The sequence below is a fragment of the Culicoides brevitarsis genome, chromosome 2 (assembly GCF_036172545.1).
Source record: "Culicoides brevitarsis isolate CSIRO-B50_1 chromosome 2, AGI_CSIRO_Cbre_v1, whole genome shotgun sequence".
NCBI lineage: Eukaryota > Metazoa > Arthropoda > Insecta > Diptera > Ceratopogonidae > Culicoides > Culicoides brevitarsis.
In genome coordinates, this window is record NC_087086.1 from 33,536,022 (window position 1) to 33,561,084 (window position 25,063).

The 25,063-nt window shown below is 37.1% G+C and overlaps 2 protein-coding genes across 17 annotated transcripts in view; both read left to right on the forward strand.

The window, feature by feature from the left end:
- The window catches only part of LOC134832002 (titin), a 127,724-nt gene that overhangs the window by 50,782 nt on the left and 51,879 nt on the right, over window positions 1-25,063 (forward strand). For 14 of the 16 annotated variants that reach the window (XM_063845861.1, XM_063845862.1, XM_063845867.1 and 11 more), the window contains 5 exons: window positions 232-1,215; window positions 1,318-1,569; window positions 16,283-16,543; window positions 17,998-20,905; window positions 21,169-21,243. In XM_063845861.1, coding sequence (XP_063701931.1) covers window positions 232-1,215; window positions 1,318-1,569; window positions 16,283-16,543; window positions 17,998-20,905; window positions 21,169-21,243 — 4,480 coding nt within the window. The remainder of the gene's footprint in view (window positions 1-231; window positions 1,216-1,317; window positions 1,570-16,282; window positions 16,544-17,997; window positions 20,906-21,168; window positions 21,244-25,063) is intronic. The other 2 variants (XM_063845868.1, XM_063845870.1) reach the window with 2 other exon arrangements.
- Window positions 2,331-16,228, forward strand: LOC134832420 (titin-like). Its single transcript, XM_063846434.1, has 11 exons — window positions 2,331-2,698; window positions 2,841-4,040; window positions 4,181-5,380; window positions 5,519-6,718; window positions 6,859-8,058; window positions 8,201-9,400; window positions 9,539-10,813; window positions 10,965-12,137; window positions 12,276-13,475; window positions 13,614-14,813; window positions 14,936-16,228. Exons 1-11 carry the CDS (start codon window positions 2,504-2,506, stop codon window positions 16,226-16,228), a joined length of 12,336 nt encoding a protein of 4,111 aa, XP_063702504.1. The 5' UTR covers window positions 2,331-2,503.

Genomic DNA, 25,063 nt, shown 5'->3' on the forward strand with positions numbered 1-25,063 from the left:
AACAACAAGCATTTCACAAGAAACTGCAGAAATTCTTCCGATCAATACACTTTTAGATTTACATGATAAAACACTTACATTAACAAAGGTACACTTACACAAAATTTTGAAATTTAACACACTTTTGGCGATTTTAACAAAATTAAATATTTTTATCCCCGTTAAAAACTTTTTCACATTACATTAAACATATTTTTTTTTCTTTGCAAAACACTTAAAATACACAAACAGAAACAACCTGAGACAGAACAAATTGAAACAATAGAAGAGTTGCCGGAAAAAGTTCAAGTAGTCGAAACAACCTCTGTAGATGGCACAACGGTAAAACAAGTTATCAAGAAGCGAACCATCAAAAAGCGTAAGGGAAAGAAGCAAGAAGTAACAGAAATTGTTACCAAGGAACAAGATGATCAAGCTCCAGTTACAAGTGTAACAGTTGTCGAATCTGACGTTGATGAGGCATCTTCACCAATTACGCCATTCAAAGAAACATTAGAGAAACCTCAGACTATTGAAGAAATTCCGGAAGAAATTCAAGTAACTGAAGTCAAGACTCCTGAAGGACCAAAGAAAGTTGTAACCAAGAAACGAGTTATCAAAAAGAAAACAGGAAGAAAAGAAACAGTCACCGAAATTGTTACTCAACAAGCTGAAGGAGAAGCTCCGGTAACAACTGTTGAAGTTATAGAGACAGTCGTTCCTCAAGAATTAACTTTAAATATTGTTGAGGAAAAACTTGCCGAAGAAATTGTTGAGCTTCCTGAACGTATTCAAGTCATTGAGACTCCAACTGAAGATGGAAAAACTAAGAAAACGATCGTTAAGAAACGTACCATCAAGAAGAAGAAAGGCAAGAAAGAAGAAATCACTGAAATTTTGACCAAACAAGAAGAAGGAAAAGCTCCTGAGACTCTTGTTACTTTCAGTGAAGTGCAAGAAACTCTTCCAGGAGAAACTGTTGAAGAGATAAAGCCACAAGAAGAAGCAAAACCAGAAAAATCTGAATTACTTGTTGAATTTAATAAGAAATCAGCTGCTCCAGATGCTGAAAAGCCAGAAGAGCAAGTAACAGAGGTAATAATGGAAGATGGCAAACCAAAGAAGAAAGTTTCTAAACGACGTGTAACAAAGAAAAAGCTTACGCCAGAAGAAGAAAATATTAAACGACTACTTGAACTTGAAGTTTCAAAAACGCCACTTGAAGACTATGAAAAGGTAAACATTATACAGAAATACATTTTTACATATATTACTCAACAAATTATAAAAACCTTACAAACACAACTTCAAAAATTTTCATAAAAATATTTTCATTAGACTCAAATGCCAGAAAAAGAACAACCTGAGGAGTCTGCTCCGGAAGAAGCTGTGCCATGGAAGCGTGGACCAAAGAAACAAAAACCAGTGCCTGAACAACCTGAAGAGAAACAATGGCCTACTGGTAAACGTCGTCCAAAACCAGACGAGGAAACAGAAGATATTTCGCTTAAACCGATTCCAAAGCCAAAGAAACAACCAAAAGAAAAACCAGAAAAAGATGTCAAAGGACCGAAGTTTATTCCTCAAGAGGTAATTGTATAAACAAATAAAAAACTTAAAGCAACACTACTGAAACAAAACAAATTATAATAACATAACATTTTTTACATTTTCATTACATAAACATCACACAAAAAAAAAAACAAATTCAACAAACATGAACACAACATTCACTATTGAAATGAAGGTCGAGGACGAAGTTATTGAAGAACTGCCTGAAAAGGTTCAAGTTGTTGAAACCAAGAAGGCTGATGGCACAGTCAAGAAACAAACTATCAAAAAGAGGGTTATTAAGAAGAAGAAGGGAGACAAACAAGAAATTACTGAAATTGTTACCAAAGAAGAAGAAAACGCTGCTCCAATTACAAGCGTTACAGTTACTGAATCAACTGTTGATGAGTCTGAGGAACCATTTGAACCATTCAAAGAAATGTTGGAGAAACCTCAAGTCATTGAGGAAGTTCCTGAAGAGACTACAATCACAACAGTTAAGACTCGTGAAGGACCTAAGAAGAGCGTTACGAAGAAACGCGTCATCAAGAAGAAAGATGGAAAGAAAGAAACTGTTACAGAAATTGTAACTAAGGAAATCGAAGGTCACGAGCCTGTTACAACTGTCGAGGTAACTGAAGTTGCTCTCCCTCTTGACGAAATTGTCGAAGAAGTAAAGCCTGAGGAAGTTATTGAAGAACTTCCAGAGCACATTCAAGTCATTGAAACTCCAACAGAAGATGGAACTTCAAAGACAATTGTCAAGAAACGTGTCATCAAGAAGAAGAAGGGCAAGAAGGGCAAGAAAGAAGAAATCACAGAAATTTTGGTTAAACAAGAGGAAGGCAAAGCGCCTGAAACTCTTGTCACATTCAGTGAAGTGCAAGAAACTCTTCCAGAAGAAACTGTCGAAGATGTTAAGCCAACTGAAGGAGAATTCAAACCAGAATTGACTGAACTGCTTGTAGAGTTTATGAAGAAATCTGCTGCTCCCGATGCTCAAAAACCAGTTGAAGAAACTACTGAGATTGTCATGGAGGAAGGTAAACCAAAGAAGAAGGTTACAAAACGACGTGTCACAAAGAAGAAGCTTACGCCAGAAGACGAAAACATCAAGCGTTTGTTAGAATTGGAAGTTTCGAAAACTCCTCTCGAAGATTATGAACAGGTACACAAACAATACATTTCTTTACACATTTCACAAAAATTTACACACATTTTACAAAAAACACATTACACACACACACACACACACACATTTTTTTCTCTATACATAACACAATATTTACACTTTATATTTTCACACACAGTCTGAATTCACTCCCAAAGAAAAAGAACAAGAAGAAACGCCTGAAGACAAAACACCTTACAAACGAGGTCCAAAGAAACAAAAACCTGCTCCAGAAGAGCCTGAAGAAAAACAATGGCCTACAGGAAAGCGTCGTCCCAAACCAGAAGAAGAGCAAGAAGATATTTCTCTCAAGCCAATTCCCAAGCCCAAGAAACAACCCAAAGAAAAACCCGAAAAGGATGTCGAAGGACCCAAATTCGTGCCAGAAACTATCGAAGAGTTGCCTGAAAAGGTTCAAGTTGTTGAAACCAAGAAGGCTGATGGCACAGTCAAGAAACAAACTATCAAAAAGAGGGTTATTAAGAAGAAGAAGGGAGACAAACAAGAAATTACTGAAATTGTTACCAAAGAAGAAGAAAACGCTGCTCCAATTACAAGCGTTACAGTTACTGAATCAACTGTTGATGAGTCTGAGGAACCATTTGAACCATTCAAAGAAATGTTGGAGAAACCTCAAGTCATTGAGGAAGTTCCTGAAGAGACTACAATCACAACAGTTAAGACTCGTGAAGGACCTAAGAAGAGCGTTACGAAGAAACGCGTCATCAAGAAGAAAGATGGAAAGAAAGAAACTGTTACAGAAATTGTAACTAAGGAAATCGAAGGTCACGAGCCTGTTACAACTGTCGAGGTAACTGAAGTTGCTCTCCCTCTTGACGAAATTGTCGAAGAAGTAAAGCCTGAGGAAGTTATTGAAGAACTTCCAGAGCACATTCAAGTCATTGAAACTCCAACAGAAGATGGAACTTCAAAGACAATTGTCAAGAAACGTGTCATCAAGAAGAAGAAGGGCAAGAAAGAAGAAATCACAGAAATTTTGGTTAAACAAGAGGAAGGCAAAGCGCCTGAAACTCTTGTCACATTCAGTGAAGTGCAAGAAACTCTTCCAGAAGAAACTGTCGAAGATGTTAAGCCAACTGAAGGAGAATTCAAACCAGAATTGACTGAATTGCTTGTAGAGTTTATGAAGAAATCTGCTGCTCCCGATGCTCAAAAACCAGTTGAAGAAACTACTGAGATTGTCATGGAGGAAGGTAAACCAAAGAAGAAGGTTACAAAACGACGTGTCACAAAGAAGAAGCTTACGCCAGAAGACGAAAACATCAAGCGTTTGTTAGAATTGGAAGTTTCGAAAACTCCTCTCGAAGATTATGAACAGGTACACAAACAATACATTTCTTTACACATTTCACAAAAATTTACACACATTTTACAAAAAACACATTACACACACACACACACACACATTTTTTTCTCTATACATAACACAATATTTACACTTTATATTTTCACACACAGTCTGAATTCACTCCCAAAGAAAAAGAACAAGAAGAAACGCCTGAAGACAAAACACCTTACAAACGAGGTCCAAAGAAACAAAAACCTGCTCCAGAAGAGCCTGAAGAAAAACAATGGCCTACAGGAAAGCGTCGTCCCAAACCAGAAGAAGAGCAAGAAGATATTTCTCTCAAGCCAATTCCCAAGCCCAAGAAACAACCCAAAGAAAAACCCGAAAAGGATGTCGAAGGACCCAAATTCGTGCCAGAAACTATCGAAGAGTTGCCTGAAAAGGTTCAAGTTGTTGAAACCAAGAAGGCTGATGGCACAGTCAAGAAACAAACTATCAAAAAGAGGGTTATTAAGAAGAAGAAGGGAGACAAACAAGAAATTACTGAAATTGTTACCAAAGAAGAAGAAAACGCTGCTCCAATTACAAGCGTTACAGTTACTGAATCAACTGTTGATGAGTCTGAGGAACCATTTGAACCATTCAAAGAAATGTTGGAGAAACCTCAAGTCATTGAGGAAGTTCCTGAAGAGACTACAATCACAACAGTTAAGACTCGTGAAGGACCTAAGAAGAGCGTTACGAAGAAACGCGTCATCAAGAAGAAGGATGGAAAGAAAGAAACTGTTACAGAAATTGTAACTAAGGAAATCGAAGGTCACGAGCCTGTTACAACTGTCGAGGTAACTGAAGTTGCTCTCCCTCTTGACGAAATTGTCGAAGAAGTAAAGCCTGAGGAAGTTATTGAAGAACTTCCAGAGCACATTCAAGTCATTGAAACTCCAACAGAAGATGGAACTTCAAAGACAATTGTCAAGAAACGTGTCATCAAGAAAAAGAAGGGCAAGAAAGAAGAAATCACAGAAATTTTGGTCAAACAAGAGGAAGGCAAAGCGCCTGAAACTCTTGTCACATTCAGTGAAGTGCAAGAAACTCTTCCAGAAGAAACTGTCGAAGATGTTAAGCCAACTGAAGGAGAATTCAAACCAGAATTGACTGAATTGCTTGTAGAGTTTATGAAGAAATCTGCTGCTCCCGATGCTCAAAAACCAGTTGAAGAAACTACTGAGATTGTCATGGAGGAAGGTAAACCAAAGAAGAAGGTTACAAAACGACGTGTCACAAAGAAGAAGCTTACGCCAGAAGACGAAAACATCAAGCGTTTGTTAGAATTGGAAGTTTCGAAAACTCCTCTCGAAGATTATGAACAGGTACACAAACAATACATTTCTTTACACATTTCACAAAAATTTACACACATTTTACAAAAAACACATTACACACACACACACACACACATTTTTTTCTCTATACATAACACAATATTTACACTTTATATTTTCACACAGTCTGAATTCACTCCCAAAGAAAAAGAACAAGAAGAAACGCCTGAAGACAAAACACCTTACAAACGAGGTCCAAAGAAACAAAAACCTGCTCCAGAAGAGCCTGAAGAAAAACAATGGCCTACAGGAAAGCGTCGTCCCAAACCAGAAGAAGAGCAAGAAGATATTTCTCTCAAGCCAATTCCCAAGCCCAAGAAACAACCCAAAGAAAAACCCGAAAAGGATGTCGAAGGACCCAAATTCGTGCCAGAAACTATCGAAGAGTTGCCTGAAAAGGTTCAAGTTGTTGAAACCAAGAAGGCTGATGGCACAGTCAAGAAACAAACTATCAAAAAGAGGGTTATTAAGAAGAAGAAGGGAGACAAACAAGAAATTACTGAAATTGTTACCAAAGAAGAAGAAAACGCTGCTCCAATTACAAGCGTTACAGTTACTGAATCAACTGTTGATGAGTCTGAGGAACCATTTGAACCATTCAAAGAAATGTTGGAGAAACCTCAAGTCATTGAGGAAGTTCCTGAAGAGACTACAATCACAACAGTTAAGACTCGTGAAGGACCTAAGAAGAGCGTTACGAAGAAACGCGTCATCAAGAAGAAGGATGGAAAGAAAGAAACTGTTACAGAAATTGTAACTAAGGAAATCGAAGGTCACGAGCCTGTTACAACTGTCGAGGTAACTGAAGTTGCTCTCCCTCTTGACGAAATTGTCGAAGAAGTAAAGCCTGAGGAAGTTATTGAAGAACTTCCAGAGCACATTCAAGTCATTGAAACTCCAACAGAAGATGGAACTTCAAAGACAATTGTCAAGAAACGTGTCATCAAGAAGAAGAAGGGCAAGAAAGAAGAAATCACAGAAATTTTGGTTAAACAAGAGGAAGGCAAAGCGCCTGAAACTCTTGTCACATTCAGTGAAGTGCAAGAAACTCTTCCAGAAGAAACTGTCGAAGATGTTAAGCCAACTGAAGGAGAATTCAAACCAGAATTGACTGAATTGCTTGTAGAGTTTATGAAGAAATCTGCTGCTCCCGATGCTCAAAAACCAGTTGAAGAAACTACTGAGATTGTCATGGAGGAAGGTAAACCAAAGAAGAAGGTTACAAAACGACGTGTCACAAAGAAGAAGCTTACGCCAGAAGACGAAAACATCAAGCGTTTGTTAGAATTGGAAGTTTCGAAAACTCCTCTCGAAGATTATGAACAGGTACACAAACAATACATTTCTTTACACATTTCACAAAAATTTACACACATTTTACAAAAAACACATTACACACACACACACACACACATTTTTTTCTCTATACATAACACAATATTTACACTTTATATTTTCACACACAGTCTGAATTCACTCCCAAAGAAAAAGAACAAGAAGAAACGCCTGAAGACAAAACACCTTACAAACGAGGTCCAAAGAAACAAAAACCTGCTCCAGAAGAGCCTGAAGAAAAACAATGGCCTACAGGAAAGCGTCGTCCCAAACCAGAAGAAGAGCAAGAAGATATTTCTCTCAAGCCAATTCCCAAGCCCAAGAAACAACCCAAAGAAAAACCCGAAAAGGATGTCGAAGGACCCAAATTCGTGCCAGAAACTATCGAAGAGTTGCCTGAAAAGGTTCAAGTTGTTGAAACCAAGAAGGCTGATGGCACAGTCAAGAAACAAACTATCAAAAAGAGGGTTATTAAGAAGAAGAAGGGAGACAAACAAGAAATTACTGAAATTGTTACCAAAGAAGAAGAAAACGCTGCTCCAATTACAAGCGTTACAGTTACTGAATCAACTGTTGATGAGTCTGAGGAACCATTTGAACCATTCAAAGAAATGTTGGAGAAACCTCAAGTCATTGAGGAAGTTCCTGAAGAGACTACAATCACAACAGTTAAGACTCGTGAAGGACCTAAGAAGAGCGTTACGAAGAAACGCGTCATCAAGAAGAAAGATGGAAAGAAAGAAACTGTTACAGAAATTGTAACTAAAGAAATCGAAGGTCACGAGCCTGTTACAACTGTCGAGGTAACTGAAGTTGCTCTCCCTCTTGACGAAATTGTCGAAGAAGTAAAGCCTGAGGAAGTTATTGAAGAACTTCCAGAGCACATTCAAGTCATTGAAACTCCAACAGAAGATGGAACTTCAAAGACAATTGTCAAGAAACGTGTCATCAAGAAAAAGAAGGGCAAGAAAGAAGAAATCACAGAAATTTTGGTCAAACAAGAGGAAGGCAAAGCGCCTGAAACTCTTGTCACATTCAGTGAAGTGCAAGAAACTCTTCCAGAAGAAACTGTCGAAGATGTTAAGCCAACTGAAGGAGAATTCAAACCAGAATTGACTGAATTGCTTGTAGAGTTTATGAAGAAATCTGCTGCTCCCGATGCTCAAAAACCAGTTGAAGAAACTACTGAGATTGTCATGGAGGAAGGTAAACCAAAGAAGAAGGTTACAAAACGACGTGTCACAAAGAAGAAGCTTACGCCAGAAGACGAAAACATCAAGCGTTTGTTAGAATTGGAAGTTTCGAAAACTCCTCTCGAAGATTATGAACAGGTACACAAACAATACATTTCTTTACACATTTCACAAAAATTTACACACATTTTACAAAAAACACATTACACACACACACACACACACACATTTTTTTCTCTATACATAACACAATATTTACACTTTATATTTTCACACACAGTCTGAATTCACTCCCAAAGAAAAAGATCAAGAAGAAATGCCTGAAGACAAAACACCTTACAAACGAGGTCCAAAGAAACAAAAACCTGCTCCAGAAGAGCCTGAAGAAAAACAATGGCCTACAGGAAAGCGTCGTCCCAAACCAGAAGAAGAGCAAGAAGATATTTCTCTCAAGCCAATTCCCAAGCCCAAGAAACAACCCAAAGAAAAACCCGAAAAGGATGTCGAAGGACCCAAATTCGTGCCAGAAACTATCGAAGAGTTGCCTGAAAAGGTTCAAGTTGTTGAAACCAAGAAGGCTGATGGCACAGTCAAGAAACAAACTATCAAAAAGAGGGTTATTAAGAAGAAGAAGGGAGACAAACAAGAAATTACTGAAATTGTTACCAAAGAAGAAGAAAACGCTGCTCCAATTACAAGCGTTACAGTTACTGAATCAACTGTTGATGAGTCTGAGGAACCATTTGAACCATTCAAAGAAATGTTGGAGAAACCTCAAGTCATTGAGGAAGTTCCTGAAGAGACTACAATCACAACAGTTAAGACTCGTGAAGGACCTAAGAAGAGCGTTACGAAGAAACGCGTCATCAAGAAGAAAGATGGAAAGAAAGAAACTGTTACAGAAATTGTAACTAAGGAAATCGAAGGTCACGAGCCTGTTACAACTGTCGAGGTAACTGAAGTTGCTCTCCCTCTTGACGAAATTGTCGAAGAAGTAAAGCCTGAGGAAGTTATTGAAGAACTTCCAGAGCACATTCAAGTCATTGAAACTCCAACAGAAGATGGAACTTCAAAGACAATTGTCAAGAAACGTGTCATCAAGAAGAAGAAGGGCAAGAAAGAAGAAATCACAGAAATTTTGGTTAAACAAGAGGAAGGCAAAGCGCCTGAAACTCTTGTCACATTCAGTGAAGTGCAAGAAACTCTTCCAGAAGAAACTGTCGAAGATGTTAAGCCAACTGAAGGAGAATTCAAACCAGAATTGACTGAATTGCTTGTAGAGTTTATGAAGAAATCTGCTGCTCCCGATGCTCAAAAACCAGTTGAAGAAACTACTGAGATTGTCATGGAGGAAGGTAAACCAAAGAAGAAGGTTACAAAACGACGTGTCACAAAGAAGAAGCTTACGCCAGAAGACGAAAACATCAAGCGTTTGTTAGAATTGGAAGTTTCGAAAACTCCTCTCGAAGATTATGAACAGGTACACAAACAATACATTTCTTTACACATTTCACAAAAATTTACACACATTTTACAAAAAACACATTACACACACACACACACACATTTTTTTCTCTATACATAACACAATATTTACACTTTATATTTTCACACACAGTCTGAATTCACTCCCAAAGAAAAAGATCAAGAAGAAACGCCTGAAGACAAAACACCTTACAAACGAGGTCCAAAGAAACAAAAACCTGCTCCAGAAGAGCCTGAAGAAAAACAATGGCCTACAGGAAAGCGTCGTCCCAAACCAGAAGAAGAGCAAGAAGATATTTCTCTCAAGCCAATTCCCAAGCCCAAGAAACAACCCAAAGAAAAACCCGAAAAGGATGTCGAAGGACCCAAATTCGTGCCAGAAACTATCGAAGAGTTGCCTGAAAAGGTTCAAGTTGTTGAAACCAAGAAGGCTGATGGCACAGTCAAGAAACAAACTATCAAAAAGAGGGTTATTAAGAAGAAGAAGGGAGACAAACAAGAAATTACTGAAATTGTTACCAAAGAAGAAGAAAACGCTGCTCCAATTACAAGCGTTACAGTTACTGAATCAACTGTTGATGAGTCTGAGGAACCATTTGAACCATTCAAAGAAATGTTGGAGAAACCTCAAGTCATTGAGGAAGTTCCTGAAGAGACTACAATCACAACAGTTAAGACTCGTGAAGGACCTAAGAAGAGCGTTACGAAGAAACGCGTCATCAAGAAGAAAGATGGAAAGAAAGAAACTGTTACAGAAATTGTAACTAAAGAAATCGAAGGTCACGAGCCTGTTACAACTGTCGAGGTAACTGAAGTTGCTCTCCCTCTTGACGAAATTGTCGAAGAAGTAAAGCCTGAGGAAGTTATTGAAGAACTTCCAGAGCACATTCAAGTCATTGAAACTCCAACAGAAGATGGAACTTCAAAGACAATTGTCAAGAAACGTGTCATCAAGAAAAAGAAGGGCAAGAAAGAAGAAATCACAGAAATTTTGGTCAAACAAGAGGAAGGCAAAGCGCCTGAAACTCTTGTCACATTCAGTGAAGTGCAAGAAACTCTTCCAGAAGAAACTGTCGAAGATGTTAAGCCAACTGAAGGAGAATTCAAACCAGAATTGACTGAATTGCTTGTAGAGTTTATGAAGAAATCTGCTGCTCCCGATGCTCAAAAACCAGTTGAAGAAACTACTGAGATTGTCATGGAGGAAGGTAAACCAAAGAAGAAGGTTACAAAACGACGTGTCACAAAGAAGAAGCTTACGCCAGAAGACGAAAACATCAAGCGTTTGTTAGAATTGGAAGTTTCGAAAACTCCTCTCGAAGATTATGAACAGGTACACAAACAATACATTTCTTTACACATTTCACAAAAATTTACACACATTTTACAAAAAACACATTACACACACACACACACACATTTTTTTCTCTATACATAACACAATATTTACACTTTATATTTTCACACACAGTCTGAATTCACTCCCCTGAAAGAACAAAAAGCGTCGTCCCACACAAACAATACCCACAAAAACAAAAAAACACATCGTCGTCCCACAGATCAAGAAGAAACGCCTGAAGACAAAACACCTTACAAACGATGTCCAAAGAAACAAAAACCTGCTCCAGAAGAGCCTGAAGAAAAACAATGGCCTACAGGAAAGCGTCGTCCAACCAGAAGAAGAGCAAGAAGATATTTCTCTCAAGCCAATTCCCAAGCCCAAGAAACAACCCAAAGAAAAACCCGAAAAGGATGTCGAAGGACCCAAATTCGTGCCAGAAACTATCGAAGAGTTGCCTGAAAAGGTTCAAGTTGTTGAAACCAAGAAGGCTGATGGCACAGTCAAGAAACAAACTATCAAAAAGAGGGTTATTAAGAAGAAGAAGGGAGACAAACAAGAAATTACTGAAATTGTTACCAAAGAAGAAGAAAACGCTGCTCCAATTACAAGCGTTACAGTTACTGAATCAACTGTTGATGAGTCTGAGGAACCATTTGAACCATTCAAAGAAATGTTGGAGAAACCTCAAGTCATTGAGGAAGTTCCTGAAGAGACTACAATCACAACAGTTAAGACTCGTGAAGGACCTAAGAAGAGCGTTACGAAGAAACGCGTCATCAAGAAGAAAGATGGAAAGAAAGAAACTGTTACAGAAATTGTAACTAAGGAAATCGAAGGTCACGAGCCTGTTACAACTGTCGAGGTAACTGAAGTTGCTCTCCCTCTTGACGAAATTGTCGAAGAAGTAAAGCCTGAGGAAGTTATTGAAGAACTTCCAGAGCACATTCAAGTCATTGAAACTCCAACAGAAGATGGAACTTCAAAGACAATTGTCAAGAAACGTGTCATCAAGAAGAAGAAGGGCAAGAAAGAAGAAATCACAGAAATTTTGGTTAAACAAGAGGAAGGCAAAGCGCCTGAAACTCTTGTCACATTCAGTGAAGTGCAAGAAACTCTTCCAGAAGAAACTGTCGAAGATGTTAAGCCAACTGAAGGAGAATTCAAACCAGAATTGACTGAATTGCTTGTAGAGTTTATGAAGAAATCTGCTGCTCCCGATGCTCAAAAACCAGTTGAAGAAACTACTGAGATTGTCATGGAGGAAGGTAAACCAAAGAAGAAGGTTACAAAACGACGTGTCACAAAGAAGAAGCTTACGCCAGAAGACGAAAACATCAAGCGTTTGTTAGAATTGGAAGTTTCGAAAACTCCTCTCGAAGATTATGAACAGGTACACAAACAATACATTTCTTTACACATTTCACAAAAATTTACACACATTTTACAAAAAACACATTACACACACACACACACACATTTTTTTCTCTATACATAACACAATATTTACACTTTATATTTTCACACACAGTCTGAATTCACTCCCAAAGAAAAAGATCAAGAAGAAATGCCTGAAGACAAAACACCTTACAAACGAGGTCCAAAGAAACAAAAACCTGCTCCAGAAGAGCCTGAAGAAAAACAATGGCCTACAGGAAAGCGTCGTCCCAAACCAGAAGAAGAGCAAGAAGATATTTCTCTCAAGCCAATTCCCAAGCCCAAGAAACAACCCAAAGAAAAACCCGAAAAGGATGTCGAAGGACCCAAATTCGTGCCAGAAACTATCGAAGAGTTGCCTGAAAAGGTTCAAGTTGTTGAAACCAAGAAGGCTGATGGCACAGTCAAGAAACAAACTATCAAAAAGAGGGTTATTAAGAAGAAGAAGGGAGACAAACAAGAAATTACTGAAATTGTTACCAAAGAAGAAGAAAACGCTGCTCCAATTACAAGCGTTACAGTTACTGAATCAACTGTTGATGAGTCTGAGGAACCATTTGAACCATTCAAAGAAATGTTGGAGAAACCTCAAGTCATTGAGGAAGTTCCTGAAGAGACTACAATCACAACAGTTAAGACTCGTGAAGGACCTAAGAAGAGCGTTACGAAGAAACGCGTCATCAAGAAGAAAGATGGAAAGAAAGAAACTGTTACAGAAATTGTAACTAAAGAAATCGAAGGTCACGAGCCTGTTACAACTGTCGAGGTAACTGAAGTTGCTCTCCCTCTTGACGAAATTGTCGAAGAAGTAAAGCCTGAGGAAGTTATTGAAGAACTTCCAGAGCACATTCAAGTCATTGAAACTCCAACAGAAGATGGAACTTCAAAGACAATTGTCAAGAAACGTGTCATCAAGAAGAAGAAGGGCAAGAAAGAAGAAATCACAGAAATTTTGGTTAAACAAGAGGAAGGCAAAGCGCCTGAAACTCTTGTCACATTCAGTGAAGTGCAAGAAACTCTTCCAGAAGAAACTGTCGAAGATGTTAAGCCAACTGAAGGAGAATTCAAACCAGAATTGACTGAATTGCTTGTAGAGTTTATGAAGAAATCTGCTGCTCCCGATGCTCAAAAACCAGTTGAAGAAACTACTGAGATTGTCATGGAGGAAGGTAAACCAAAGAAGAAGGTTACAAAACGACGTGTCACAAAGAAGAAGCTTACGCCAGAAGACGAAAACATCAAGCGTTTGTTAGAATTGGAAGTTTCGAAAACTCCTCTCGAAGATTATGAACAGGTACACAAACAATACATTTCTTTACACATTTCACAAAAATTTACACACATTTTACAAAAAACACATTACACACACACACACACACATTTTTTTCTCTATACATAACACAATATTTACACTTTATATTTTCACACACAGTCTGAATTCACTCCCAAAGAAAAAGATCAAGAAGAAACGCCTGAAGACAAAACACCTTACAAACGAGGTCCAAAGAAACAAAAACCTGCTCCAGAAGAGCCTGAAGAAAAACAATGGCCTACAGGAAAGCGTCGTCCCAAACCAGAAGAAGAGCAAGAAGATATTTCTCTCAAGCCAATTCCCAAGCCCAAGAAACAACCCAAAGAAAAACCCGAAAAGGATGTCGAAGGACCCAAATTCGTGCCAGAAACTATCGAAGAGTTGCCTGAAAAGGTTCAAGTTGTTGAAACCAAGAAGGCTGATGGCACAGTCAAGAAACAAACTATCAAAAAGAGGGTTATTAAGAAGAAGAAGGGAGACAAACAAGAAATTACTGAAATTGTTACCAAAGAAGAAGAAAACGCTGCTCCAATTACAAGCGTTACAGTTACTGAATCAACTGTTGATGAGTCTGAGGAACCATTTGAACCATTCAAAGAAATGTTGGAGAAACCTCAAGTCATTGAGGAAGTTCCTGAAGAGACTACAATCACAACAGTTAAGACTCGTGAAGGACCTAAGAAGAGCGTTACGAAGAAACGCGTCATCAAAAAGAAAGATGGAAAGAAAGAAACTGTTACAGAAATTGTAACTAAGGAAATCGAAGGTCACGAGCCTGTTACAACTGTCGAGGTAACTGAAGTTGCTCTCCCTCTTGACGAAATTGTCGAAGAAGTAAAGCCTGAGGAAGTTATTGAAGAACTTCCAGAGCACATTCAAGTCATTGAAACTCCAACAGAAGATGGAACTTCAAAGACAATTGTCAAGAAACGTGTCATCAAGAAGAAAAAGGGCAAGAAAGAAGAAATCACAGAAATTTTGGTTAAACAAGAGGAAGGCAAAGCGCCTGAAACTCTTGTCACATTCAGTGAAGTGCAAGAAACTCTTCCAGAAGAAACTGTCGAAGATGTTAAGCCAACTGAAGGAGAATTCAAACCAGAATTGACTGAATTGCTTGTAGAGTTTATGAAGAAATCTGCTGCTCCCGATGCTCAAAAACCAGTTGAAGAAACTACTGAGATTGTCATGGAGGAAGGTAAACCAAAGAAGAAGGTTACAAAACGACGTGTCACAAAGAAGAAGCTTACGCCAGAAGACGAAAACATCAAGCGTTTGTTAGAGTTGGAAGTTTCGAAAACTCCTCTCGAAGATTATGAACAGGTACACAAACAATACATTTTTTTACACATTTCACAAAAACAAAAAAACACATTACACACACAAACACACAATTTTTTCTTTATACATAACACAATATTTACACTTTATATTTTCACACACAGTCTGAATTCACTCCCAAAGAAAAAGATCAAGAAGAAACGCCTGAAGACAAAACACCTTACAAACGAGGTCCAAAGAAACAAAAACCTGCTCCAGAAGAGCCTGAAGAAAAACAATGGCCTACAGGAAAGCGTCGTCCCAAACCAGAAGAAGAGCAAGAAGATATTTCTCTCAAGCCAATTCCCAAGCCCAAGAAACAACCCAAAGAAAAACCCGAAAAGGATGTCGAAGGACCCAAATTCGTGCCAGAAACTATCGAAGAGTTGCCCGAAAAGGTTCAAGTTGTTGAAACCAAGAAGGCTGATGGCACAGTCAAGAAACAAACTGTCAAAAAGAGGGTTATTAAGAAGAAGAAGGGAGACAAACAAGAAATTACTGAAATTGTTACCAAAGAAGAAGAAAACGCTGCTCCAATTACAAGCGTTACAGTTACTGAATCAACTGTTGATGAGTCTGAGGAACCATTTGAACCATTCAAAGAAATGTTGGAGAAACCTCAAGTCATTGAGGAAGTTCCTGAAGAGACTACAATCACAACAGTTAAGACTCGTGAAGGACCTAAGAAGAGCGTTACGAAGAAACGCGTCATCAAGAAGAAAGATGGAAAGAAAGAAACTGTTACAGAAATTGTAACTAAAGAAATCGAAGGTCACGAGCCTGTTACAACTGTCGAGGTAACTGAAGTTGCTCTCCCTCTTGACGAAATTGTCGAAGAAGTAAAGCCTGAGGAAGTTATTGAAGAACTTCCAGAGCACATTCAAGTCATTGAAACTCCAACAGAAGATGGAACTTCAAAGACAATTGTCAAGAAACGTGTCATCAAAAAGAAGAAGGGCAAGAAAGAAGAAATCACAGAGATCATGACTAAACAAGAGGAAGGCAAAGCGCCTGAAACTGTCGTTTCTGTTAGCGAAGTTGAAGTTTTGCCTGAGGAAACTGTACCTGAGGAAGATGTTGTTATTCCTGCTCTTGAAGAAAAGGAATTCAAACCTGAATTGGCTCAATTGCTTGTAGAATTCATGAAAAAGACAGCAGCTCCTGTACCACATGAAGCTAAAGAATTGGAAGAAACTACTGAACTGGTAATGGAAGGCGGCAAAGCAAAGACAAAGGTAGTTAAACGTCGTGTTACAAAGAAAAAGAAGGTATCTCCAGAGGAGGATGAAACAATTAAGAGACTGCTCGAACTTGAAGTTGAAAAGACACCTCTTGAACAATATGAACAGGTAGACACTTTAAAACAAAAATACTTCTACAAACAAAATTTCAATATTTACATTGATATAATTATTTGAAAAATTATGTTCTTTTAAATGTATTTTCTTTAATGAATAATGTTTTATAATTAGATTGAAATGCCTGAAAAGGAAAAATCTGAAGAACCAACACCTGAACAACCAACTCCATGGAAACGAGGTCCGAAGAAGCAAAAACCTGCTCCTGAACAACCTGAAGAGAAGCAATGGCCAACAGGCAAACGTCGTCCAAAGCCTGAAGAAGAAGAGGAAGATTTGAATCTTAAACCTATTCCAAAACCCAAAAAGGAACCTGAACCAAAGCCTGAGAAAGATGTTGAAGGACCTGCATTCAAACCACATGACTTCCCAGAGGTAATTTTTAATTTTTTTCTGTATTCCCCTCTCTTAATATGTTGTAACTAATTCCGGCATTTCCCAATGTAAAATTCAACTTAACTTTAATACACCCAATTCCCTCAAACACATTTGCATTTAAAACACTTATTTAACACAGAAACCTGAGGAAGAAGACACAACCAAGACACGTCGTGTTGTAAAGAAGGTTAAGAAACCCAAAGACAAACCAACAGAAGAGACTACGGAGCCTATCGAAATCTCTGAACTACCAGAAGAATTCGCTGAAGTAACTGTCGAAGAGCTTCCTGAAAAAGTTCAAATCATCGAGACCCAAACTCTTGATGGCAATGTTACACAACACGTTGTCAAAAAGAGAACTATTAGGAAGAAAAAGGGACCGACACAAGAAATTACTGAAATTGTCACAAAACAAGAAGAAAATATGGCACCTGTAACCAGTGTCATTGTAACAGAATCAGTTATTGAAGATGAAACACAACCTTTGGAATCATTTGAGGAACAACCTACTGAGCCACGCATTGTCGAAGAATTACCTGAAGAAATTGAAATTAGTCAAGTTGAAACTAAAGAAGGTCCAAAGAAACATGTAACTAAGAAACGTGTCATCAAAAAGAAAACTGACAGAAAAGAATCTGTTACGGAAATCGTGACAAAACAAACTGAAGGTCAAAAACCAACAACTTCTGTTAAAGTCACAGAAATCGACTTGCCTTTGGAAGAAACTATTGAAGGTGTTGAGCCATTGAAAGTTAAGAAACAAAAGGCACGTCCAACAGAAACTGTTGAAGAGCTTCCAGAGCACATTCAAGTGTTTGAGACACAAACTTTAGAAGGACCCACAAAGAAGACAATCCTCAAGAAACGTACGATCAAGAAGAAGAAGGATGATGGCAAGGAAGAAATCACTGAAATCTTGACGAAACAAGAGGAAGGTGAACAACCAGAAACTGTCGTAACTGTAAGTGAAGTTGAAACTCAACCTGAAGAAGTGCCAGAAGATAAACCTACTGAAGCGACAGTTATCGAAACAATTCCTGCCGTAGAAGAAAAAGAATTCAAACCAGAAATGGCACAATTGCTCGTAGAGTTCATGAAGAAAACAGCAGCTCCTGTAGAGCAAGAAGCAAAGGAATTGGAAGAAACTACTGAAATGGTTGTTGAAGATGGTAAACCGAAACAAAAGACAGTTAAACGTCGTGTCACGAAGAAAAAGAAGGTTTCACCGGAAGAGGATGAAACAATTAAGAGATTACTCGAATTAGAGGTCTCAAAAACGCCACTTGAAGATTACGAAAAGGTATTTCTTATTACACTTATATACACTTTCACTTTTTATACAAAACCCAAATTCGATAAAACTAACTTTTCTTGCTTTTTTGTAACTAATATTTGAGTTTTACAAAAACAAAATTTCAGATTCTAATTTTCATCTTTTTCTCTCAAAATAGACCGAATACTTGGCGAAACCCAAACCAGAGGAAACAGTCGAAGAACCAATTCCATGGAAACGAGGTCCAAAGAAACCAAAACCTGCTCCAGAAGAGCCTGAAGAGAAACAATGGCCTACTGGAAAACGTCGTCCCAAACCAGAAGAAGAACAAGACGATATCAAACTCAAGCCAATCCCAAAACCCAAAAAGGAGCCCGAAGAAAAGCCTGAATCTGATGATGAAGGACCCAAATTCACTCCTCATGACTTCCCTGGCGATCAACCTGAGAAACAAAAACCAAAGAAGAAGATCAAGGTGAAGAAGCCCAAACATCGCGATGGAGTAACAATCGAGGAAGTCTCTGATGACTTACCCGACGATATTATTCCTGAAAGTGACACTGCAGCAATTATCATTGAAGAAAGTGAACCTATGGAAGTTACAGAAGGATCTGCAATGGAGGAAACAACTCCGATGAAGAAGAAGAAACGTCCTGCTCCATTGAAGCTAGATTTGGAGGAGATCATGAAACCACAAGAACGCGTCTTTATCACGGAAGAAGAAGTTCTCCAAGCAGAAGCTGAGGTAAAGAAACCAAAGAAGACAAAGAAAAAGCATGTCGTGATTCGCGAAGAGCTTAATACGATTGAATACAAATCCGATACTTCTGTCGAAGAAAGTGAAGAAGAAGTTAGTAAGACAACTGTTACACTTAAACAACCTGAAACAGCGAAACCTGTCCCACAACCTGTCGAACACACCGCTGTCGAAGAAGAAGATGTTGTATTCCAAAAAGAGACTCAAATCAAGACAAAAGCTAAAGTTGTCAAGAAGGAAAAGAAACGCATTCACATCGAGGATCGTCAACCATTCCCCGAGTTGGAACTCATCACAGAGAAACGCGTTGGTCAAGACGTCGTCGAAAAATATCCCGACGAAAACGTTCTCGATGACGAAGCTGTTCAGGAATTGCATGAAACTCGTATTGAAGAAGTTAAAGCTCTCAAGAAGAAGATCAAGGAATCTCGTGTCACGATTATGCCTCCACGGTTCATTGAGAAATTACAACCTGCCATCACAGAAAAGGATCAACCTGTCTTGTTAACTTGTAAAGTTGAAGGAACTCCTTTCCCGAACATCACTTGGTTCTTCAACGATACCGAGTTATTCGCTTCTGAACATTACAGTATGACCGTAGTAGAGAACGTTGCGACATTAGAAATCGCCAAGGCAACGCCGCAAGATGTCGGAATCTACACGTGTCAAGCGAAGAATGAAGGCGGTGTTGCAACTACTCGTACAAATGTGATCGTACAAGAACCAGAAGAAGTTGGAGTTGCTCCATCTTTCATTACTCCATTGAAGATTGAAGTTCCCGAAGACAAAGACAAGGCAAAGGTAACGTGTCAAGTACATGGCATCCCACAACCTACTGTCAAATGGTACAAAGAAGACGTTGAAATCGTCAATTGTGAAGAGACAGTTATCTTGTATGACGAAGAAACGGGACATACTGTTCTTGAAGTTACCAATCCCGAGAAGAATCGTCCTATTGTGTATACCATTGAAGCTGAAAACAAGTTCGGAAGAGCAATTGGTCGTGCAAATGTCTTTATCCAAGAACATCTCATCGAAAAGAAACCCGAAAAGCTCAAGGCACCAAAGATCATCACGCCATTACGAGCTCAAATTGTCAAAACTGGTTCTACGTTGATCTTCGACTGCAAATACGAAGGTTTACCTCAACCAACTGTCAAATGGTACAAGAACGGCAAAGAAATCAAGGTTGAAGAGGAAGAAGATGTCACTATCATCACGGAAGAATATCGCAGTCGCTTGGAGATTCGCAACGTAAACCGCAAGAGAACCGGAAAATACGAAATTGTAGCTACCAACAAGGCTGGCGAAGCAAAATCATCCGGATCTGTTGTCGTATCTGACACGAAAGATGAACAAGTGAAGGCACCACGCTTCATTAAGCCTCTAACACCAAAAGTTGTGGCTGAAAATGAAGTTGTCATCCTTGAAGCTACTGTTGAATCATATCCAACTTCATCCTTCCAATGGTATTACCATCAAACTCCGATAAAATCATGTAACGAAACCAGAATCGTTACAAATGACAACAAATCAACTTTGGTTATTGAACAATTCACGAAGAAAGCATCCGGAGCATATACATGTCGCGCCGAAAACGTCGCTGGATCTGTCACATCAACTGCCACAATTGAAGTTCTCGAGGAAGTTCACATGGAAGAAGTGACAGAATTCACATCGCCACGTTTCGTCGAAAAAATCAAACCAACTCGTGTCATGGACGGCGAAAAACTTGTTCTTTCATGTCAAGTTCGCGCTGTTCCAACACCCAAAATTCAATGGTTGCATAACGATGTGGTCATTAACGAAGCGAAACACGTTCAACTGGAGCAAGATACAACTGGCGTATGTACGTTGATCATTCCCGAAGTGTTCCCCGAAAATGCGGGCGAGTACACGTGCGTCGCCGAGAACAAACTTGGCAAAGCTGTTTGCAAAACTACAGTGATTGTCGAGGCATTTGAGTATATTCCCGATTCTGAGATCACAAGTCAAACGCAAGATGCGGAGGAAGATCATACGGAAGACGACACTTTGGCAGAATTTGCTCCAAAGATCGTCAAAGAACTACCAAAAGTAGTCGAAACGACAGACAAGCAACTCACAAAGCTCGAAGTTAAGGTAATTGGTCAACCAAAACCGGAAGTAAAATGGTTGAAAGCTGGTGCGGAAATTATTCCATCAGAAGATTATCAAATATTTAACTTTGATGATGGCACGTCAGTTTTGGTTATCAATGACGTTTATCCAGATGATGCTGGAGAAATTACTTTCGAGGCTTATAACGCCCTTGGCGTAGCAGTAACGACCACAGAACTCAGTGTTCAAGGTGAGTTTTTCTATTTTAACGAATTTTTCATGAAATTTGTTTCACTAATGCTTTAATTTTTTTATATGAGCAATTTATTACAGGATTTTTTCTATTTTTATCCAAATAGTCCAAAGAAAAATCCCTTAAATCTCCTTAAATTTTCCCAAAAAAATTATTGTAAATACGAAAATCAGCACAAAACACTCATTTTTTTTATTAAAATTTAAAATGAACCGTTAATGAATGAATTTTCTTCCCCATTTTCTTTCAAAATTTAACAGAAATCGTTGGCACCAAAGATTATCGCAAGCCAGAGTGGGTAACACACATGGAAGAAATGCAAGAGGCACTACAAGGTAAGTTTTTCGCTCTAGCCTTAAGTTTAGTTAATTCAGAGATAGGAAAAGAGCAACTTTTAGGAAGATGAAAGGGAAAAAATTTGTTAGGGAATTAGATAAAATTTTAGGAATATTTCAAAATTATTATTTTTTTTCACTTTTTTCGATTAAAAAATATTAAAATTTAGTAGAAAGCTAGATTTCAGGAATGAATTGTAGGCTAGGGGAAGATTTTTTTACTAATTATTAAAATTTTGATATAAAGCTGTGATACTAATGAATTATAAGAGTGAATTTCACATTTTACATTACTCACGAAACACACATTCCAACAAAAATTTAACGATTTAACACAAAAAAGCATTTCATTTGTAAATATTTACATCATCATTCATGCGAAAAATTCCAGTTTCAATATTTTTCGAGACCATATTGATTTTTTCGACACATAATAGGACGAGGAAACAAAAAAAGACATTTTTGTACAAATTTGGTGAAGTTATTGATCAGATAGATAAGGGAACTTCAGAGGAGATTTCGTTAGAAAAATGAATTTCTTACAACAAGAATAATTTTTCAAAAAATTACAACAAAAAAAATTAAAATAAAATTTTAAAATTTTTGGATTTTGAATAAATTTTTTTTCTTATTTAAAATCTTTAATAGAAAAAAATTGAATAAAATTAAATTTAAATTTTTAAAAGAAATAAAATTTGAAATTTTAAAATAAAATTTAAATAAAATCAAATTTAAATTTTTTAAATAAAATTATATTTAAAATAAAACTTAAACTTAAACTTAAATAAAATAAAATTAATTTTTTTAAATAAAATTTGAATGAAATAATTTTAAAATAAAATTAATTTTCAAGTTTTAAAATAAAATTTTAGTAAAATTGAATTTTTAAAATAAAAAATTTAATAAAATTAAATGTGAAAAAAATTAAATCTAAATATTTGAAAATACCTTAATTTAAATAATTTTTTTTTTAATTTTTGCAAATGAAATTTTAATAAAAATTTTAATTTTTATAAAATAAAATTCAAAAAAATTTTTAACCAATTTTTTTCTAAAATTAAATGAAAAAAAAACAAAAATTGTAAAAAATTGAATTTTTGTAAGTAATTCATAACTCTAAAATTTACAAATGACGAGGAAAAAACACATTTTACCGACTCAAGACTAATGAATTTTAACAAAACCCCCAAAAATTTAGCTGCTTATTGTGTGCCCGTCTTCATCAACGAAGTAAAGGACTCCCGTGCAATGCTTGGTGAGCCCGCCAAATTACATTGTCACTTCCAAGGCAATCCTCGACCAGGTGATTTTCTCAATTTTCTCTCAAACTCTTGTCCAAAACTAACAATTCTCGCTCTAAAAAAGACGTCATTTGGTACCACAACGGCAAAGCGTGCATCAACAGCGAAAATATCCGCATCCTGACGAGCGAAGATCGTTCCGTGCTGCAAATCAAGGAAGTTGATGTCGACGATTACGGTTTTTACGTGTGCAAACTGATGTCAGCTGCGGGCAATGCCGAATCCAGAGCCAAATTGAGTCAATCAATCACGGCAACTGTGAGCACAGACGAATCCGCAAGTCTCGACATCACGCTGAGCAAGGGCAGCAAGGCGGGAAGTGACGCCGGCTCGAAAACGGGCAAAGTTAAGCGAACGATTCGTGTGAAAAAACAACGTCCCGCAAGCGGAGGCGATGAAACGACGAAGATGCGTTCGGAAAAGGAGACGATTTCCTCGTTTTCGACGACGAAGAAGGAGGAATTATCGACAGGCACGCTCGAACAAACGACAATTGTCAACGTGAAGACAATCGAAGACATTCAAATTGAGGAGATGGAAGCGACGGACGAACAAATTTCCGCAAAGACCTTGAAACTCACGGACATTGACAAACTGAAGCGCTCTGCTGCGGTGAATAACGTTTGGAACTCCTTCAAAACGACAGATTTGGCGCCATTTGAGACTCCGTTGCGCGAACTCGCCACAATTGGGTATCTCGTGAAAAATGGCATCACTGTGACGGAAATTAACGAAATGTATCACGAAAGTCACTTCCCGGCGCTGCAAACGACAGAAGCTCAAGCGGCGCTCGTACAGCTGCTCGAACGTGAAGGTTATGCCGCATTCGTGTCGGAAGTAATAACGGAAGAAACGGAAACTGACGAAGCTTTTGTCGCAAAAACTGTCGGTTTTCGTGCTCTAATGAAGATGATCGAGACCGAACATGTCGCTATCGAAGAAATTATCACACATTTCTCGCCCGAGGATTTCGTTTCGCAGCAATGGAAGATGGAAACTACTCACGAGGTGCGATTTTTGCCCTTTCTCAGCAAATTTCCATTAAATTTCACGACTTTTTAATTTCTTAGACCTTTGAAACCAAATCCGTTTCCTCGTCGTCGGCTACCCACGAAGTCCGCACAGTTGGTAAGACGCACTAAATGTCGATTTTCGTTGATTTCCTATCGTTGATCGTTGACCTTGACCCAAAAAACAATTGTTTTGTGGACTGTTTGTGTCTTCTTCTTCTTCTTTCGTCTCGAACTTGTCTCTTGTGCATGCGTGTCAATCATCTCTACACTATTTTTAACTTTTTTTCAATACTTTTCCGATTTCTTTTTCCCAAAAAAAAAAACAAAACAACGTTGATTTAGTAACAACCACTGAAGAAGAAGTGATAGAAATAAGAAAAGGTTGATACTCGAAACTGGATTTCATCCCCGCCTGCTCGCCCGCTTACTTACTACCAAGTTCCACGCAAACATTAATTTTTTTATAAAAATAAATTTTTAACTATTTTTTAGTTTTAATGGAGTTTCTTTTGGAATTTTTGTAATTAATTGATTTTTGAGCCCAATTTTATTTTAGAATTTTTTGTAAATAAATATTTTTAATGGATTTTTTTTTGATGTTGTTATTGTTGACTAATTTTAATGCTTTATTTTTTGCTGTAATCAAACTTTTAACAAGTTACAAAAAAAATGTTTAATTTTTTAAGGATCAACTGGAGAAAAAATAAATTATTATTATTATTTAATAAAATTGTGTAAAAATTCTTTTATTTTTAATATATATTTTTTTTTGTAAATTTTGAATATTTTAATATGTAATTTTTAAGTAAATAATTTAATTATTTAAAAAAAAAATATTTATTTTTCAAAAAAAATTTAAAAAAAAAAAATGTTATTAAAAAAAATTAAATTTATTTTTTCTTAATTTTAAAAAATTCTTATAAATTTGAAAAAAAAAATTTCTTTGATATTTTTTAATTTTTATTAAATTTATTTGAATTTTTTAATATTAAAATTAATTAAAAATAATTAAATATTTTGATTTAAAACAAATAAATTGTTTAAATAAATTATATTTTAAAATATTTATTTCATTAATTAATTATTTTTTTTAATATTAAAATAATTAAAAATGATTTTATATTTTTATAAAAAAAATAATTAAATTATTTATATAAATTATTTATTGTAAGAAGAAAAGTATCATGTGAGCGATTTTTTTTAAATTTTTGATTTTAAAATGAATCGAAAGAAAAGTTTATTTTTTCATCAGCACATAGCAAAAAATTAATCTAGAATAGAAAATCAACTTAATCAGCTTTACTCACAACGTTAACAAGACGCTTAGATGTTTTAGCGCTTCGAGAGTTCATCTAACCTCAAAAGACTGCAAATTTCCGCTTTTATTAAAAATTGCCCGAAAAATCTTTAAAAAACTGTAAAAATGGATTTCCACAAAAAAAAACAACAACAACAACTACAAGAACAACTCTCACGTCACACCACTGCGCTGTAGATATTTAAATG